This window comes from Sapajus apella, unplaced genomic scaffold, assembly GCF_009761245.1.
Source record: "Sapajus apella isolate SASKATOON/1434 unplaced genomic scaffold, GSC_monkey_1.0 scaffold37, whole genome shotgun sequence".
Lineage (NCBI taxonomy): Eukaryota > Metazoa > Chordata > Mammalia > Primates > Cebidae > Sapajus > Sapajus apella.
This window is the reverse complement of record NW_022436977.1, coordinates 9,025,103-9,046,362: the sequence shown is the minus strand read 5'-3', so window position 1 is coordinate 9,046,362 and position 21,260 is coordinate 9,025,103. Positions and strand designations below refer to the sequence as shown.

At 32.8% G+C, this 21,260-nt stretch overlaps 2 protein-coding genes across 2 annotated transcripts in view; one reads left to right on the top strand and one right to left on the bottom strand.

Annotated features, from left to right (window-relative positions):
* Positions 1-3,684, top strand: part of TEX9 (testis expressed 9) — a 72,215-nt gene extending 68,531 nt beyond the window's left edge. The window contains exons 11-13 of the mRNA XM_032297873.1: positions 559-693; positions 1,329-1,424; positions 3,501-3,684. Of these exons, the coding sequence (XP_032153764.1) occupies positions 559-693; positions 1,329-1,415 (222 nt within the window). The 3' untranslated portion in view covers positions 1,416-1,424; positions 3,501-3,684. The remainder of the gene's footprint in view (positions 1-558; positions 694-1,328; positions 1,425-3,500) is intronic.
* Positions 1,985-21,260, bottom strand: part of MNS1 (meiosis specific nuclear structural 1) — a 28,950-nt gene continuing 9,674 nt past the window's right edge. The window contains 9 exon segments of the mRNA XM_032297364.1: positions 1,985-2,098; positions 2,187-2,320; positions 4,421-4,546; positions 5,518-5,775; positions 11,806-11,913; positions 12,014-12,230; positions 12,812-12,900; positions 12,902-13,042; positions 15,119-15,221. Coding sequence (XP_032153255.1) covers positions 2,228-2,320; positions 4,421-4,546; positions 5,518-5,775; positions 11,806-11,913; positions 12,014-12,230; positions 12,812-12,900; positions 12,902-13,042; positions 15,119-15,221 — 1,135 coding nt within the window. The 3' untranslated portion in view covers positions 1,985-2,098; positions 2,187-2,227.

Genomic DNA, 21,260 nt, shown 5'->3' with positions numbered 1-21,260 from the left:
GAGGGAAATACATATACATATTTTGAGGGCTTTCTTGTTCTAGAATTTCCTACTTAAAAACTTGCACCACCCTGCCAGCCCTGCTCTCCGACTCCTCAGTCCAGTAAGACTACTACTTTTTGCCTGTGTTCTAGCTCTGTGAACCCACAAACTGGAAAGTGCTTTCAGGAGAAGCCAGTTGACTGTGGATCTCAACCAGTATTTCTGTTCTTTCAAGAGTCATATCACTTCCAGTTTCTACTTATTAATGATTACTCATCTATGCTTTTAAAATTCATAATTCCAGAGTTTATGTTGGTTCAATACAAGCTACTTTGCCGTTACTGGAATTGGAATTATTTTTAAAACGTTTTTTTAAAATGTGAAAGACCTGAGCATGACTAAAAGCTATTAAATTCCAGTAAGTTGGTAATGGAAAGCAATTTTATCTACAAAAAAATTTGTATTTCAGTTTTAAAAAGTACTTTTTATTACTGTTGTGATGATAGTCTATAATTCTTTCCATTGAAAGGCTATATATTAAAAAAGAATATATGGCACTTTTTTTTCTTTTTGTAGGACATAACAAATGAAGACCACAAAAAAATTGAAGTGTTAAAATCAGAAAACAAGAAGCTAGAAAAACAAAAAGGAGAATTAATAATAGGGTTCAAGAAACAGTTAAAATTAATTGATGTCTTAAAAAGGCAGAAGGTGAGTCTGTCATTAAAGTTAAATCATACTATTTGTACCTTTCTTACTAAAAAATTTAGCATTTTTCACTTTAGGTATGTTTAATTTTTGACATCTTTAGGCACCAAACTTCATACAAAAATGCATTATATATACATAAATCTCACTATATATGTTAGATTTCGTATGTATGATGTGTCATCTAAGCTAGTGGATATTTTTATGTAAGTAAATTATTGTAGAAAATGGGACTGGAAAATACAGTATAGGTACTTCTCTACTACAGAAGGTACCAAACTAAAGAATGACTATTATCTTAGGGGACTGACTGCTTCCAAACCACTATTGCTGCTTTCTCTAAAAGTTCATAGTTCTGACACTTTCCTTCTTTGCAAAGGTCAGATATTACAGTATCACTGAATTACCCTAAAAGTAAGTTGGTTCAATACTACTGTTGGGAACAAAGTCTTTTATAGGTTGGTCCTTGAATGTAATTACCATTTTAAGTATCATGCTTATTGGAATTAAGAGTGTATGTTCCTACAACAGAAATTACATGCTGACAATATATTACTCACACATTTTTACAAATTTCCTGTTGTTTGGTGGCCTACTCTTTTAAATCAGACAATACTGATTTTTTTTTTTTTTATCAGATGCATTTTGAAGCTGCCAAGATGCTGTCTTTCACTGAGGAGGAATTTATGAAAGCACTTGAATGGAATGGGGAAATAAATAAGTGATCTACTTCAGTGAGTCTCTATGACAGTATGTGACGGATACCCATTTTACTTACTGTAATGGTTTGAATTATTTTTATTCTTAAGAAATGAAGTTCTGGGATTATGAAATTGAAATAATTTCAAAGAATTCCCTGTTTAGATTTGAGAGATACAAAACTGATGCATTATTCTGATATGTAGTTATTAGAAAAAGAAAAAATTTTTAAAACAAAGCAACAAAAATTTAACTTCTGACTCGCTATCTTATGACCTTTTATGTTCTTTTGAGTTTGTTTTCTAAGTTCTTACTTAATGTGACAATTAGATAATAAAATTCTTCATTCTTTTCATTTACAGTTCTCTTCCCTTACAGTAGAACGAAAAAGATGCTTTATAACAAAATTCCAAACATTTATTTCCCTGGCCAAATCAAGTAAAGTTCCAAAACACAGAAGGCAGTTCACTGTGTAGAGAATTTTATGTTAGTATAGGTAAATAAGGATGGGGATGCAAACAATCCTCTGGAGTGCTGTAATTTCAAATTATCAATACAAAAATAACAGTTTGATTTTTATCTGATAATTCTTTACAAGTTATGAAATTCAGTGATGATTTACAAAATCCAAATAGACAATGGATACCTACTGCCACTGAACTATAAAACAAAAGTTATGCTGACATCTAGTGGTAACATACAAAATTTACCCAATTTTGATGATATCATTTCTCTTCACAAATAATAGACAATGGATACCTACTGCCACTGAACTATAAAACAAAAGTTATGCTGACATCTAGTGGTAACATACAAAATTTACCCAATTTTGATGATATCATTTCTCTTCACAAATTTCACTTCTTTGCTGATACGCTTTCCTAAACTCTTCACCAAGCAGATCAATATCATCCTCTTTTTTAAATACTCCCTACAAGAAAAATATTTTGTGGGTTACTTTTGTACCAGAATATTTCACTAAATGTTTTTAAGACTGACAAAGACATGATGTTGTTAGTAAAGTTAGTTATCTCCAAGGTAATGGAATCTATTCAACAGATTAATGAAACTTTTAAATAAAAAATCAATCCTTTCCAAAAAGTGACTTGACATATATATTGAATATTCTTAGACTGGCCCAATTTTCTGATTTATCAGTTCTCCTGTAGGAAATTGTCATAGGAAGCTGGGCTCTTCTACAAGTTCTACTGCGCTTGGCTTGCCTAAGTACTTCTGCTTGGATTACCTAGACAGGAAGGAACTTAATCTATACTGTAACCTACCCGTGGCTTAAAATAGCTCTATAATATAAGAGAGCATCGATAGACTTATACATGGGATCAGTTCTTTATGCCTCAGTTCTATGGCTAAACAATCAATCTTGCAGAAAAGAATCAAGGTTTAGAGTTAAGCCATTTAAGCAAACCGTTTGGAATTCTTCACTCTTTCTTACATTTTTCTTTTCTTCTACAGTATACAACAAAAGGCTCTTTAAAACAAAATTATTTACTTATCTTGCAATCTAAAGAATTTTAAGGATAACTAACTGAGAACATTTGGGGCCATTAGGACCTAAAGGATAATGGCCATTTTTGGATATCAGGTTTATTAATCCCTCCTCCTGCCTCCACAATTATTTCACCTATGAAAATACCAAATCCCAAAGACATTCCTAGAATTTATAATTTATGAAATTTAGTAATTACATATGGATTTTATCATTAACACATAATTTTGTATTCCTTAATCCTGTCTAACCAATTTAGACTATCAAGTCCTGTGACCAGACAATAATTACCTATATATTTATCTTTTTCCTTCCTTAGCACGAGACTGAATATAAAATATGCACTTGATTTTACTGAATAAAATATGAAATGGCATTTCTATAGCTGAAAGATGGTGATCCTATATGAGTCTAGATGTTTATGTAGCCTATCATCAAACATTTTTTTGAGACAGGGTCTCACTCTGTTGCCCAGGCTGGAGCGCAATGGCAAGATCATGGGTCACTGCAGCCTTAGGTTTCCAGATCAAGCAATCCTCCCACCTCAACCTCCAGTGTAGCTGGGAATACAGGCGTGCATTACTACATTTTATTTTTTTTGTAGCGATGCAATCTCCCTATGTTGCCCATGGTGGTCTTCAACTCCTGGGCTCAAGCGATCCTCCTGCCTCAGCCTCCCAAAGTGCTGGGATTATAGGCATGAATCACTGTGCCCAGCCAGTTATTATTTTATTTGCAGTCACGACGTGTGTCGGGTATACATTAAAATTCACTATCTTCTAGAATTTAAAAAATCAAGTTTAACTAGTTATACTTCCTACTATAAAGCAGATATGTCTCAAACTCAGTTCAAGCACATGCCTGTACTTGTGTTACCAATTACGATGTTTTCAAATATATTCTAATCTTTGGCATGTAAGTATTACAGTTGTTCTAGAGTAGCTTTAGATTTCCTACACTAAAAGAAAAGAAAAGGGCCTCTAAAATACAAATTCAGGCCAAGCATGGTGGCTCAGGCCTGTAATCCCAGCACTTCGGGAGGCCACGGAAGGTGGATCACCTGAGGTCAGGAGCTTGAGACCAACCTGGCCAACATGGTGAAACCCTGTCTCTACTAAAAATATAAAATTAGCTGGGTTTGGTGGCAAACGCCTGTGATCCCAGCTACTCGGGAGGCTTAAGCAGGAGAATGGTCTGAACCCAGGAAGCAGGAGAATCACCTGAATCCAGGAGGCAGAGGTTGCAGTGAGCCGAGATCATGCCACTGTATGCCAGCCTGGGTGATAAAATAACTAATAAAATACAAATTCAATTTAAAAAGCTCATAATGTGCCAAGACCAACTCGCTCATTTTAGACAGAGTGAAATGGGCCCAGAGAGGGTCAGTGCCTGGCCAGGATCCCACTGCTGCTTCGTAACAGAGCAAGAAGTGAGCAAAACCTAGGCCCTCTGAAATCCAAATACCATAGTTTTTTTCACTATTAGAGGTCATGAAGATTACAACTTGAGATAAATCTCACTTACTTTAGGGAGATAGCCTAGTAAGTTTGTAGCATGCTCTTTGAGAAGTTTCAGTCTTTCTTCTTCAATAATTGCATTAATAAATCCTTGCCGCCTTTGCTGCAACTGCCACTCTTCCAGTTCATGTTGCTGGAAATGCAAATCAAATTTTGTCATCACAAACTACATTAATCTCTTATGAAGTTTTCAAATAAACTACTCATGCAATGAATTTGATAAAACTGATGAAATATTTATGACACTGTTAAAAAGATTCTAGATAATATATATTTTTAAATATATATTTTATGTCTGTATACTTATCTGTATATCTTTTTACTATCATTATTCCTTTAAAATGGGCAAACAAATACTTTCAGGCAAGTATCTTCATTACCAAGGGAAAAAATATTCAACGGAGTGACTGCCTAATACAGTAAATATTTGCTGAATACTTACCATATGCCAGATGCTGAAGAGTTTACAGTGTAAAACAAACAAATACAAAATAGTGAAAAAAGAAGATCAGAGTTATCTGAAGGATAAATATTTTCATATCTAGGTATATATCTTTTAAAGATGATATGAGGCATGAGAGTTCCATTAGTATTTCTTAGGAAAGAGCTCTTGTCTACTCTTAAATAATTACATCAAAATTCTGGGCCATATGGAAAAAATGACTTGAGCTGTGTGACAGAACAGTGAACTATCTACTAAGCCACCGTTAATTTGAAACTGTACTTGCATTCAAACCTCATTCTATTTTAATTCATCCATTCCTTTTAAAGGGGACCACAGCTCTATAACCTATCATGTATATGACATATTTATAATTACTTTTTATATATTTTTCTTAACCAAGATCATAAATTCATAGATAGCATGGACTGAAGTTTTATTTACCTTTTATGTTCTCAGTATTTAACCAGTGTTTGGTACATAGAAAACATCAATAAATATTTTTTAGAAGCATAAATGCTCAGAATTTTCTAGTATACTAGTACACATTTATCTAACATTGTCTGGCATATAAAGCTTCTCAGTAAATATTTAGTGGATGATAGATGAGCTAATTGCTGTTTAATGATAATGACCCAAAAAACCCCACAACTTTTTCTTACTTTGTCTGCAAGGAATTGTTTGCGACGCTCTTCAATAAGTTTTTCCACAGCCCTCCTGTGTTCCAGCTGCTTCATTCTTTGTTTCTGAGCATTCATTAATTCTATTCGATCATCCTCAGCAAATTTAGCTAGCATGGTTTTTCTAAAGTTCTCCTCTTCCTCTTTTGCAGCCTGTAGCACTAATTCCTTCAAGGCTATTTGTTCTTCAAAATCTTGCTTCATCTCTTTTTGCTTTCTCAGTTTCTCTTCTGCTTCTTCCTAAACAACAATACAGCTAAAAGTTAATTTAGGAACCACTTCCTTATACCAGATTTATAAAGAAAGAGTGATAGAGTTTGGTTAAATTTAGTATTATAATATGAAATAATGCAAACTGAAAAAGGTTTTTCACGATACCACACTTCCCCCATCCCTTTAAAAGTAGCTGGATAAAGAACATGTTTACCTTTGGATTTTCTGTTACTCATGAACAAATTTCAATTCATGTTTACCATCTTGTTTCTCAGAATTAACCCGTAACTGCTTTGAAAAGAGCTGATCAAAAAAATTTTTGGACACCTAAGTTTATTAATCTGTGGTCTATGGTAAATATCAGTCATTCTAGAGTCTTGCTTAAAACAGCTGTCCAAACCACAGATAAGTATTTTTCAGTTTCCAACTTCCTCCTCAAAATCAAACCCGCATTTACCTGTCTCCAGTCTTCTAATAATCCCTTCATTCTCCAAAATTCTCTAAAATTTAAAAAACAATTATCTACCAATGACAATCAGTACTTCTTTAGGGAAATTCAAATTTACTTGGATCAGTTAAGTCCTTTCCTCTATGTAAGCTTTTATTTTCTGAACATTTTATAATGAAAAATTTCATACATACCAAAAAAGATAATTTTACAATGGTCACTCACCTCTAAATCAAAGAGGGAATGCCAAGGAAAATGAATACATTGTAGTTAATAAAAATGAGGGAGCAAAATTTGTAAGATGCTGCTTAAGCAATACTGAAAGACATTTAAAGCACTAAATGCATACATTTAGGAAAAATGCATATATGGCACTAAGTGCATGTATGTGGGGAAAGTCTGAAATCAATAATCTAAGCTTCCACTTCGAAACCTATAAAAAGAACTGCAAAGTAAACCCAAAATAAACAGAAGAAAATCCAAAAAAATGTAGAACTCAATGGAATTAAAAATAGAAAACAGACAATTATCAGTGAAACAAAAGACTGGCTCTTTAAAAAAAAAAAAAAAATCAGTGAAATGGACAAACCTTTAACAAGGCTGGCCAAGAAAAAAAAAATGAATGAATAAACAAACTACCAATATCAGGAATAAAACACAGGACATCACTACAGACCCTAGAGACATCAAAAGGATAACAGAGGAATACTACAAATTTTTATACATACATAAATGTGGCAACTTAGATGAAATGGATCACTCCCTTGAGAAACAAAAGCTACCAAAACTCACCTAATATGAAATAAGGTAATTTGAATAGTCCTATCACTATTAAAGAGAGTGAATTAATAACTTAAAATTCCCTGAAAATAAAACTCCAAGTCAGGATGGTTTCACTGGAAAATTCCATCAAACGTTTAAAGGATTAACACCAATTCTACATAATCTCTTACAGAAAACTGAAGAGGAGGAAACATTTCCCCATTCATTTCATGAAGATAGAATTACCCCACTACCAACATAAAAAAAAATATAGAACAATATTCCTCGCATACATGGATGCACAAATCCTTAACACAGTATTAGAAAATAGATCACACATTAAAAGAATTATAAACCATGACCAAGTAGAGTTTATTATAGGGATGCAAGGCTGGTTCAATACTAAAAGAAAATCAGTGTAATATACTAGGTTAAAGAAGAAAAAGGACATAATCATATCAATAGAAAAAAGCATTTAACAAAATTTAACACTCCTTCATGATAAGAAGCCCTCAGAGAAACAGGTAAAGAAGAAGACTTCCTCAACTTGATAAAGAACACCTACAAAAAAACCTGTAATTAACATTATAGTTAATGGTGAAAAACTGAATGCTTCCCCTTAAGATCATCAAGAAGGAAAGGTGATGACTACCCTCATCACTCTTATTCAACATAGCACTAGCCAGTGGTGCTGGAAATTTTAGCTAGCATGTAAAGCAAGAAAAGGAAATAAAAAGTATATACAGATCAGAAAGTAAGAAACAGCCTCTACCTATGGGCAGAAGACATGCCTGACTATGTAGAGAAAAAAATTTCTACAGCTAACAAGTGATTTCAGCAAGGTTGTGAGATTCAAGGTGAACATAAAAATACCAATTCACTAGCAATGAGTATGTGGACACCAAAATTAAACCTAACATTCCATTTACAATTTACAATCGCTCAAAAAATGAAATACTTAGACGTAACAAAACACACAGAGGATTCGTATGCTGAAAACTATAGAATCCTGATGAAAAAACTCAAAGATCTAAATAAAGGGACAGCCAAATTGTTTTCATGAACTTAATCTCTAGTGCATTTATCAATTCTCCACAAACTGATGCTCAAATTTAACGCAATTCCTATCAAATTCCCAGCAAAATTATTTATAGAGACACGAGTATTCTAAAATTCATACAGAAAGGCAAAAGAACTAGAATAGCTAAAAAAAAAAAAAAAAAAAGTGTTTTAAGACTTACTCTATAGCTGCAGTATTCAAAACCGTGTAGTATTGGTGGAAGGATGGATACATACACCAACAGAAAAAAAACAGAGACCCCAGGAATAGACTTACACAAATATCCCCAACTGTATTTTAAGAAGGATGCAAAAGCAATTCAGTGTTGGAGAAACAACCATTTCAACTGATGGTGTGGAACAACTGGACATCCAATGGCAAAATCTGTATTTGACTTAAGTCTCATCTTTTTTGTACCAAAAATTAAAACATATCACAAACTGAAATGGAAAATGGAAAAGCAAGAAAAAAAAAAACTTACAGAAAAAAAAGGAGAAATTCTTAAGGAACTAGGCAAAGAGTTTCTAGAGTTGACACCAAATCATTATCTATAAAAGGAAAAATTGATAAACTGCATTTCAAAGAAATGGAAAACACTTACTCTAAGAAAAACCATGCTAAAGGTATGAGACAAAGTTACAGACTAGGAGAAAATATTTGAAAACCACCCACCTGACAAAGGACTAGTTATCTAGAATATATGAAGAACTCTCAAAATCCAACAATGAATGAACAAACAACCCAATTAGAGAATCAAAGCAAAAGAATGAAGAACTATTTCATCAAAGAGGATCTTACATTGAAGAGGATGGCAAATAAACATATGAAAAGATGTTCAGAATCATTAGTCATCAGGAAGATACAAAATAAAAATGGAAAATGCAAAATAAAACTACAAGATATCACTACATGGATATTTAAAAGTGGCTTTAAAAAAACTTGAGTTTCTGAGGACAGAGGAGAAAAAAATTAAAAAATGGTGGCAACACCAAATGCTGGTGAGAATGCAGAGAGAAGGCATAACTCATACATTTCTGATGGGAATATTAAATGCTACAGCTGTTCTAGAAATCTCTTTGGCAGTCTGTTACACAGCTAACATGTAATTTACACAAAACTAAGCTAATGTACTCTTGAGCATTTATCGCAGAGAAATGAAAATTGATGTTTACACAAAAATGTATACCTGAATGCTCACAGCAGATTTACTCATCAGAGCCAAATATTGGAAACATTCCAAATGACCTTTACTGGGCGAATGGTAAAATAAATAGGTACATACATACCCATGGAATGTTACTCAGCAATAAAAAGGAACAAATTATCAATACAAGCAACAACTTGGATGAATTTCCAGGAAATTATGCTGAATAAAAAAAGCCAACTCCAAAAAGTTACATATTGTTTGATATCATTTATATAACATTCTTGAGGCCCTTACTTTTTAATTAATATATAATTAAAGGTTCATCCATGTTTTAGCATAATCAGTCTGTCATTCTTTTTATAGCTGAATAACATTCTATTACATGGATATATTTTTTTATCCATTCATCAGACATTTGGGTTATTTCTACTTTTAGGTTAGTTCTACTTTTTGACTATTATGAATAATGCTGCATAAACATTTCTGTAAGTATTTGGGCAGACATAGGGTCATTAATTTTTAACCATTCTTTTTTCTAATATATGCATTTAAAGATACAAACTTTCCTCTAAGCTCTGCATTAACTGCACGTCACATATTTTGGTATGCTTTTTTTAAAATCATTTAGTGTGAAATATTTTTCTAGTTCCTATTATAATTTATTCCCCTTTTCTCATTGCTTATTTAGAAATATATTGTTTAATTATAATATATTTAAGGATTCTGCAGGTAAATTTCCATTACTGATTTTTAATTCCACTGTAGTCAGAAAACGTATCTGGTATTAATTAAAACCTTGAAAACTTATTGAGACTTCATTTATGTACTATAAGATTATCTATTTTGGTGAATGTTCCATGTTTGAATGGAATTTGTATTCTGCTGTTGTTGGGTGGAGTATTCTCTAAATGCCAGGTCAAGATACTGCTTTCAACACTATATCCTGTGGTTCTGACTACTTCATCTATAGATTAATGAGAACTGTGCATCGAAATACCATTCTGGACATAGGATCTGGCAAAGATTTCATGATGAAGACTCCAAAAGCAATTGTAACAGAAACAAAAATTGACAAGTAGGACCTAATTAAACTAAAGAGTTTTTCACAGCAAACGCAATTATCAACAGACTTAAGTGAGACCTAATTAAAGAGTTTTTTCACAGCAAACACAATTATCAACAGACAGCCTACAGAATGGGAAAAAATATTTGCAAACTATGCATCTGACAAAGGTCTAATATCCAGAATCTCTACGGAATGTAAACAAATTAACAAACAAAAAATAACCCTATTAAAAATAGGCTAAGGACATGAATCGACAGCTCTCAAAGACAACATATATGTAGTCAACAAGCATATGAAAAAATGCTCAAAGACACTAATCATTAGAGAAATGCAAATCAAAACCACAATGAGATACTGTCTCACATCAGTCAGAATGGCTACTATTAAAACGTCAAAAAATAATGGATGCTGGCAAGGTTGTGGAGAAAAAGGAATGCTTATATACTGTTGGTGGGAGTATAAACTAGTTCAAACATTGCGGAAAGCAGTGTGGTGATTCCTCAAAGAATGAAAACAGCATTACCATTTGACACAGCAATCCCATTGCTGGGTATATACCCAAAGGAATATAAATTATTCTACCATAAAGACACATGCTTGTGTATGTTTATAGCAGCACTATTCACAATAGCAAAGATACGGAATCCACCTAGATGCCCACCAATGGTGGACTGGATAAAGAAATGTGGTACATGCACACCGCAGAACACTACACAGTCATAAAAAAGAACAAAATCACACCCTTTGCATCGACTTGAATGGAGCTGGAGGTCATTAGCCTATGCTAATTAATGCAGGGATAGAAAACCAAATACCACATGTCTTCACCTATAAGAGCTAAATATTGAGTACAAATGGACACAAAGAAGGAAAACATACACTGGGGCCTACTTGAGGGTGGAGATGGGGGAAGGGAGAGGATCAATAAACTACCTATCGAGTACTATGCTGATTACCTGGGTAACAAAATACCCCATGACACACTAATTTACCCCTCTAACAAACCAGCACATGTACCTGCTGAACCTAAAGTAAAAGTTGGAAAGAAAAAAAAAAACAAAAAACCTTGAACTCTGATTGTGGATTTGCCTATTTCTCCTTTCAGTTTTTGTCAGTTTTGCTTCATGTATTGTGAAGCTTTATTATTTAGGTTCACACACCTTTAGTACTATTACATCTTCTAGATGAATTTACTGTATTATCATCATGAATCGCTTGTCCTAAACTTGACTTTGTCCCATATTAACATATCATACTCCCACTTGCTTTTGGATAGTGTCTGCATGTTATATATCCTTTCACCATCCTTTTGCTTTTAAACTATATGTCTTCATATTTAAATTGTGATTACAGACTACATAGGTGCATGATGCTTTTTATGATACAGTTTACAAATTGATGCCTGAGTTTATCTTTTCAGCCAGCTTGAAAATTTGTCTTATAAATGTACTATACCATTGACATATAGTGTAATTACCAGTATCATTGGATTTAAATGTACTGTCTCTCTTCTGTTTCATCTCAAAATTATATTCTTCTTTATGTTAATCATTCTTTCCATTTCTGAAACTTACTTTTAGCTTCCTCTTATATATTTCAGCTTGTTCTTCCTGGTATAATTCTTGTCTCACTTGTTCCAGATCCTCACGTTGCCGCAGCATTTCTTCCAATTTCTGTGTCAACTATTAAATTTTTAAAAAAACATAAATGTTCATAGGACCCAAATTCTATAACTAATATTTCAGAATTTTACTAGTGTTAAAGAAGTGATTATTTTAATACCGCATTCTGACGCTGTAGCCTTTTCTCCTCATTTTCTTGAACTTTTGCCATCCGATCTTCTTCTCTTTGCTGCTGCATGTTAGCAAACTCTATGATTTTTCTGTTTTCTTCTTCCATCTCCTCACGTTTCTTTTTTCTCCAGAGAGCCTGCTCTTTCTGAAACTCTTCTATATACCTTCGCAATGCTTTTGTTTTTTCTAACTTATGTTGTTTTTCCCTAAAAAGCAATAACAAGCACAGATTTGTAGTAACATAAACAATAAACTATAAAAAAGTAATTTCATTTTGTTAATAGTGTACAGAAAAATGCTATAGTTTTTTCATTTGTGCATACAACAAACATTTTGAACGCCTACTATGTGCTAAATACATGAATTTTTCTTTGGGTAAAATACTATGATGCATCTCCTCTAACCTATTAATGAAGTTTTATGCATCTTATTTCATAAAGGCTACAATCTGTTAACATGAGCTTTGCAGCAGTCTACACTTAAGTTGTCCGCAAAAAAATTCATCAGAATACATGTCCTCTGACAAATGATATAAGCATATATAAGAAAAACAAAGGTTTAGGTCATTTAGTGACTTAAGCATTTATTAATCATCAGATAATTCATTTATTAATTATACTAACAGAGATGACAAGGAGTTGGTTCCAATTTATGTGATCATAGCTAATATTTACTGAGAACTTACTATGTATTAGGCACTGTTCTAGGTGCTTTAGCTCCTCGCAACAAACCTATGCTAAATCTAAAGTAAACATTTAAGTATGTGAGAAAGTTATGATGAACTTACAATTGATCTTCTTCATAGATCTTCCTAACAATTTCATCAATCATGAGTTTCTCTTTCAGCAACTGCTCGTAAGCTTCCTGCTTTTTTTTTTTCTTGTTCTTCAAGTTGTTTCTCTAAGTCAAGATAGTATTGTGCTTTCACTTTGGTTCGTTTGTCTTCTGCAGCATTCTCTTCCTTTATTATTCTCTCGTGTTCTTCCATCATGGTTTTGGCTATTTTGGCATCACGTTTCTGTTATTAAAACAAAATTCATTTTTCCATTTTCAAATCAGAACACAATATTCAGATTTGGTGTAAAAATTGGTATATTTTACACCAACATTATTGAATATTATAAAGTCTGATACATAAATGTTTTCATCTGTCTAGGTAAAAAACAAAAGTAAGTTATTATTACCTGAAGAGTGTGAATAATGAGTCAAACCTGCTAAAGCAGTCATTATCTCATTATTTTATTTGTAAATTCATCTAGACAATTTTCACCATTTTTAGCTTCACTGTTTATCAGCTGCTATTTAAAGATGGTACTAACTTTTTCTTACAGGTCTGCTATTAAGTGGCTTTGAGCAACTCAAGTTTCTTCTATCTTAAACTTTCTTTCCTGCCATTGGCCCTTGAAGTTTCCCCTTTCTGATTTATTTAAGGCCATTTAACGGAAAAGAATCACAGATGCTACTGTGCCTATTTTCTGCAGCTTTTAATTCACTCAAGACCATTCCCGTTGTCAAAAGACAATCTTCCTTCTTGGATGGGTTAAACCCCTTAATTCTTTTGAGTATTTTTCAAAAGATTTAATAAAATAAGTTTTAAATGAAATATATTGAGGCACTTTTTTAAACTATCCTTTACCTTTATGATCACATCCCAAATGATGGAATCAAACATAAGGAGTAAACAGATTAAAATATGAATACTAAATGTCATTCCTGACGTCACTGAAGCCTTTAACAAATACTCTGATAATATGAATTAACCAAAAATTTTTCTAATTATCTTCTTTGTAAATGCTGTACTAAATTCTTTATTTAAAAATGGGATGAGATGACAATAACATTTCTGTGTAGATTACCACACACCAATAAAAAACAATGTTCTCCTTTTACAGATAAGAAAACTAAGGCTCAGAGAAAAAGCCAAAAACAGTACTTACATATCCCGACACCTAGTCCAGTCCTAGGAGTATTCAGCTTTCATTTTGTGGATCAATTTTTATTTAGAAAATAGCAGCAATTCTCTTAGGAGTCAGATTTAAATGTCTACAACTACCTTGAATAATCTGAACTACGAGGATCATTAAAACTGCAAACCACTGGACAAATAGGATATTGTTTGTGCCACTTTATTTTTCAAGGGACAGAACTATGTGGCTTAGAAAATGAAGTCTCTGCACCTTCTCTTATCACCTGCCACAGCTAAAGGTATTCCTGTTAACTGCATGTTGCGTACCCGCTAGACATTTTCTATATTAACACAAATGTACACACATAACACACACATATATATGTGTCATTTATGGCAACTATTCTTAATTGATACCCATATTGCACTGCCCTGGTTAAGCATTTTGGTATCACCCCTCTAAGTGTGGATGTGTAAGTATGTGTACATATGTTTATGTTGACATAAACAATAGATATGTGTATATATACATTCATATATAATTGTCGGGCCCTTCTGTGTGATAATGAGAGCTCAAGGGATGATATGCACCTGGCTTTTAATTAACTGTTAATTCAATAAACCCTATTTTATATTTATACAGCATAACACTCCTAGTAAGTATGCCCGAGACTCCTTGGCCCAAGAGTAACTCTAATCCTCAACTTGGTAGCATGTCAGGAGTTAGCAAGGGGGATAAAAGCAGAGAGAAACATGAGAAAAAGAAATGGCTTTTATAAAACAGGAAAGTTTCCTACATAAAATTATCAGAAAACAAGAAAGCTTCCTACATAAAATTATCAAGTCATTTACTCTTAAAAACATTTAAAAAATTAAAAATTTAGTAACATTTAACAATTTGTACGGTACTAGTTTGTCAATGAATAATCAGTTAGAGACCATAAAGAATGCTGGGAGTTACTGAATATAGCTGGTCATTCTAAGCAGCAACGTGTGCTTCTTAAAGGCTCTAATAATAAAAATGAAATCACCCAGGATTTCCTACATCTTAAGGATCTGAAAATTTACAAGCATTTAAGAAATCTAGCAGTGTAAATTATTTGTAGAATATAAACAATTTTTAAAGAAACAAGTCTAATTTTCATTTTTTAATGAAGCTAAAAACATAATGACCAGAAACATTATTACCATTTGTTCATATTTAATGGCATCCTTTTCAGCAATCTGAGCTGCCCTTTCTTTATTCATATAAGCTGCTTTTAATTTCTTCTCCAATTCTCTGAGCTCAATGCTGTTAAAAAAAAAAATTAAATTTTAGGACCATAAGAGAATTAAAACCTCACAGAAAACTGAATGACTGTATTTTTAGTTTTCACACAGAGAAGATACAGGGGGTATTATTTGATACTCATAGGAAAGATAATTCATTACATTTAATGAATGCCTTTAGAGCATGAGGGCTTACATTTTCTGGCTGAAAAGGATTGCTGCTCTGTTCTATTTCATCTATTTGCTTATCCTATGTCAATACCATACTATCTCAACTACTGTAAATTATAATACCTTCATATTCTGGATAAGTCTCCAGTTTCGGTCATCTTTTAAACACTGTCTTAGCCATTCTTGGTACTCTCATTTCCATATATATTTTAGAATTAGCTTGTCAGACTTCAAGATAAACAAAACTGGCTATGTTGTACTGAATTCATAAATCAATTTGGAGTGTACTAATAACTTTACTGAGTCTTCAATAAACATAGTATATCCTTCTAATTATTTAGGTTTTTAAAAAGTCTATCAATAATGTTTATATCTGTGTTTTATTTTGATAAAGTAGTTTTATACTTTTCATTAGGTATTTGTTATGTTCTTGTAAAGATTATTTTTCAAATCTCATTTTCTAATTGTTGATCATTTACAGAAATACAATTAATGTTTACATACTAACTTTATATCCAATATCACTGAATTTACTATTTTTTAGTTTTCAGTTTTATTGATGTACAATATTCAATAAACTTAACATGTTTAAAGGATACAGTTTGGTAAGTTTTGACATATGTGTGCACCTGTGAAACTATCACCGCAATCGAGATCACGAACACATCCCAATCGTTTCCTTATAAACCTGTGGTACCTCTCTTCCACCCCTTTATGTATGCACTTATCCTGACGCAAACTAATTTTTTGTCACTTTAGGCAGTATGAATTTCCTAGAATTCATATAAATGGAATCATATAGCAGGTACTGCTTTTCTCTGGCTTCTTTCACTCAGAATATTTTGAAATACATCCATTTATTGCATATATTAATTGCTTACTCCTTTTTATTGCAGGATATTATTTTAGATTATAGATAGCCACTCAGATTGCTTATCTATTCACATGTTGATGGACATTTGAGTTGTTTCAAATGTGGACATTGCAAATAAAGCTGCCATAGAAATTTGAGTACCAGCTGTTTGTGGTCATATGCTTTTGGATAAATACCTCGGAGTGGAAAGATTAGGTCATACAGTAGAAGCATGTTCAGCTTTTTAAGAAGCTGCCAAACTGTCTTCTAAAGTGGTTTTTATTTTAATTTCATTATTTATTTCAACTGTTAGATATTGGAGGTACCTGTGCAGACTTGTTACATGGGAATATTGTATAATACTGATGTTTGGAGTCACCAGGTAGTGAGCACAGAACCAAATAGATTGTTTTTTAACCCACTCCTCCTCTACCCTCTGATAGTCCACAGTATCTGTTGTTCCCACGTATGTCTGTGTGCTCAATGTTTAGCCCCTACCTATAAATGAGAATATGCAGTATTTAGTTTTGTTTACTGCGTTAATTTGTTTAGGATAACATCCTCCTGCTCCATCCATGTTTCTGCAAAAGATATAATTTCATTCTTTTTATGGCTGTAGAGTATTCCATGGTAATATGTACCATATTTTCTTTATCCAATCTCCCACTGATGGGCACCTGAGTTGATTCCATGTCTTTGCTATTAAGAATAGCACAGCAATTAACATATGAGTGCATATGCTGTCTTAGTAGAATGCTTTATTAATTCTTACTTACTTGTAGATTATTTTATTTTATTTTTTGGAGACAGAGTCTCACTCTGTTACTTAGGCTGGAGTGCAATAGCGTGATCTTGGCTCACTGCAACCTCCACCACCCAGGTTCATGTGTTTCTACTGCCTCAGCCTCCTGAGCAGCTGGGACTACAGGTATGTGCCACCACGTCCAGTTAATTTTTTGTATTTTGAATACAGACAGAGTTATACCCTGTTGGCTAGGATGGTCTCAAACTCCTGACCTCTGGTTATCCACCCATCTTGGCCTTCTCAAAAACTTAGTTTCCAGACACCAGCCAAGGACCAAACTTACAAGAAGGACTTTCTAAGATAGCAGCCTCATGCCTATTATGTTAATTCTTTTTTGCATGACTTTTTCAGAGTCATCAATTCCTATTACGTTTTATTCTCTATTAGTTATTTTTTCTATTCCAAATTTTTATTATAGATATTACAGCATGTTTGTTTCCAGTTGAATAAATTTATCATTATTATTTGACAAGGAAAGATTCTGGACTTTAACTTCATTTACTTCCTGTCTCATTTTTGTCATATTTTTAACTCTCTACATATTTTAAATCCCAAAAGACATAATAAATGTTTTATGCATTCAGATTTCACCTAAATTTACTACACATTTACCTCTTGCAATTCTGAAATTAAACTTGGATTCATTTTTTTCTTCTTCTATTAATACCTAATGAAGAACTGCTAGAATTCCCTTTAATGCAATATTACTAATGATCACTCTTCTGTTTTTGCTTCTCAGAAAATGTTATTTTGTGCTCTTTTAATTCATCTCATCTATTTTGTTTTGCGAATTAACAGCTTATCAGTTCAGAACATAACTGTAGTGGTATTAGCAAGGTAATGGTAATAGTATCAATAAGGAAAAACTGTCTCTGCCTTTTCTTTGAAATAGTTTAGCTGAACTTATATATAAATGATATATGAGGTACTTGTTTTTACTTTCATAAAAGTATGTGTTAACTATGTAATAAATGCATTTAATTGGTTGGGCAATTAATTATATAACTATTAATTGTTTAGTGCCATACTTTAAAATAGGATTCCTAAAAATAAACAGTAAGTTTCCCAACTCCAGTTAAAAACAGCAGCAAAGGTAAAGTATCTTTTAAGTACTTTCGTGGATTACAAAACCATGTGCTTAAAAATCAATTAACAAGAGTCTTATGATTTCTGAAATCAAACATTTTCAAAATAAACTTCAAAGATTTAAAAAATATACCATGCACTTTAAAAAAAATTTTTACAGTAAAAAAAGCTTGATCTTAAAATAGGTGATTTTTAATTAATCAGGATACATTTTAAGCACCAGAGCAAACAGTTCCCTGAATTTAGACCTGCCAGTTTGCACATGAATATACCAATTTGAAATATGGTCCATTTCTGCATGGCAGTCAAAATTTTAGTATGGCTTGTACACAAAACAAAAAAATTCTTAGCAATTCTGACACTGCGGAGAGGAAGCATACTCTACGTGAAAGAGTACTCAACTGAATGACTTTTAGTTTGAAAAAAAATTTTACGAAGTACAAAATTCTGGGTGAGTTGTAAATTTTTTGTATATACTCAAGCATTTTTTTCCTTTTAATTTTTGTGAGTACACCACAGTATATATCTGTATATAATTATGGGGTGCATGAGATGTTTTAATATAGGCATGCAATGCATAATAATCACATCAGGGAAAATGGAGTATATCCGTCTCCTCAAGCATTTATCCTTTGTATTACAAACAATCCAATTATACTATTTTAGATATTTTTAAATGTCCAATGAAATTATTATCAACTATAGTCACCCTGTTGTGCTGTCAAATACTAGGTCTTATTCATTCTACTTTTTCTTTTTTGTACCCATGTAAATCTGCTATCTTCTAATTTCTACTGTTCCTATTCAAGATTCACTCGTACTTCTTACTGCTGCCTCTTTGGAGGTAAAAGTCTTCTTGGTTCTGGCTGCTTTTATTTTTTTATGATTTTCTATTACTTTTGGATTTTAAAAGTCTTATTAGGATGAGTGAAGATATAGTTTTCATTACTTATAATTTTCTAAAAATTCCTGAGCAGCATCTCCTCAAATAATGCTTCTATATTACCCTCTTTCACCCCTACTACCAGGACTAAAATTATATTACTACATCTGCTAGAATTTTCTACCATAGCCCATATCTCTTTTAAATTCTCATCTGTATTTTTCTATCCTTTTGTCTCCCCATGTTTTATTCTGAATATTTTCTAGAACCTGTTCAGATTATCCCTTCATCTGTGTCCAATAAAATCTAATTCTATATTACTGAAGTAAAACATACACTAAAGTGTACAAATCTTAAGTGTACAGCTTGTAGAACACTGTTGAACATAATACCATGTGCTTATTGGCCAAGCTCTGCTTCACTCAACTCTCAGCCATTTTGGAGAATCAGCAGAAACCTCTAGAGGAAATGCCGATACAAATACCAGGCTCACATTCTGGATTTCTGCCTTTCACAGATCTTAATTTTATACTTTTCCCAGACTTTCTTTTCTCAGGAGGAACATTTATCTGAAAAATCTAATCTGCAATTGCTAAAAGTGAAAACACTTCTATTTAATTCTTTTCAGTGAATTAGAGATAAGAAATATTTCATCTTCAGATGCTAAAAGCTATGAGTCACAGCTAAAAATTACTGAAGAATTAGGATCCAAAAAGAGAGTTTGAGACTAGAACAATATGCAGATTTTAGCAGTAATTCTAAATTTCTTTTCTAAGAATCGGTAATCTTAGAGAGTCCGATTAGAGTTGTGGAGCCAGAAAAATAAACATGGAAACATTTGCCAAACATATTAATATCATTTAACAAGGTTCAAAATCCCTCATCCATGGTTACTATAATATTCTATAGATGTCCTGCTCAATTAAGATAAAATGCAACAACTATCAAAGTAAATTTCCAATGTATTCTACATAAGTACATGATGGACATTTACTTGTCCCTGAGTTTTAATTAACAGTGTGACAAGGCTGTTCCCCAAAATTCAACCTTAGGCAGGATCAAGAAACATTCTAGAATACTGTCCTATCATTTGGAGTACCTGACAGTCTTTGCTGGAGTATTATACAGAAGTGTGGGGGAAATTAAGGAATATTAATAATTTAAACTGTCATCAAAAAAAAAACAAGGATAGTGAATAAACTTAAAGCCAGGTTATATAAGAAACAGCTGAAGGAACAAGGGATAGTTTACTTATAGAAGAAAACATTTCGTGGGTTCATATGTATGGAAGGACATCCTAAACAAGACAGATCCATGAAGTTACAGAGAAATTAATTTTAAAACAATATGGGGCAAAAGATTATTTAACATTAATCAAGCTACCAATGACCTTTTTTACAGAAGTGGAAAAATCCACCTTAAACTTCATATGGAACCAAAAGACAGCCCACATAGCCAAGACAATCCTAAGCAAAAAGAACAAAACTGGAGGCATCATGCTACCTGACTTCAAACTACACTACAAGACTACAGTAATCAAAACAGCATGGTACTGGTACCAAAACAGAGATATAGACCAATGGAACAGAACAGAGGTCTCGGAGGCAACACCACACATCTACGACCATCTGATCTTTGACAAACCTGACCAAAAGAAGCAATGGGGAAATGATTCCCTGTTTAATAAATGGTGCTAGGAAAACTGGCTAGCCATGTGTAGAAAGCAGAAACTGGACCCCTTCCTGACACCTTACACTAAAATTAACTCTATATGGATTAAAGACTTAAACATAAGACCTAACATCATAAAAACCCTAGAAGAAAACCTAGGCAAAAACATTCAGGACTTAGGCATAGGCAAAGACTTCATGACTAAAACACCAAAAGCACTGAAAACAAAAGCCAAATAGACAAATGGGATCTAATTAAACTCCAGAGCTTCTGTACAGCAAAAGAAACAATCATAAGAGTGAAATGGCAACCAACAGAATGGGAAAAAATTTTCGCAATCTACCCATCTGACAAAGGGCTAATATCCAGAATCTACAAAAAAGCAAAACAGATTTACAAGAAAAAAACAAACAAACCCATTCAAAAGTGGGCGAAGGATATGAACAGACACTTTTCAAAAGAAGACATATATGAGGGCAACAAACATGAAAAAATGCTCCTCATCACTGGTCATTAGAGAAATGCAAATCAAAACCACACTGAGATACCATCTAACACCAGTTAGAATGGCGATCATCAAAAAATCTGGAGA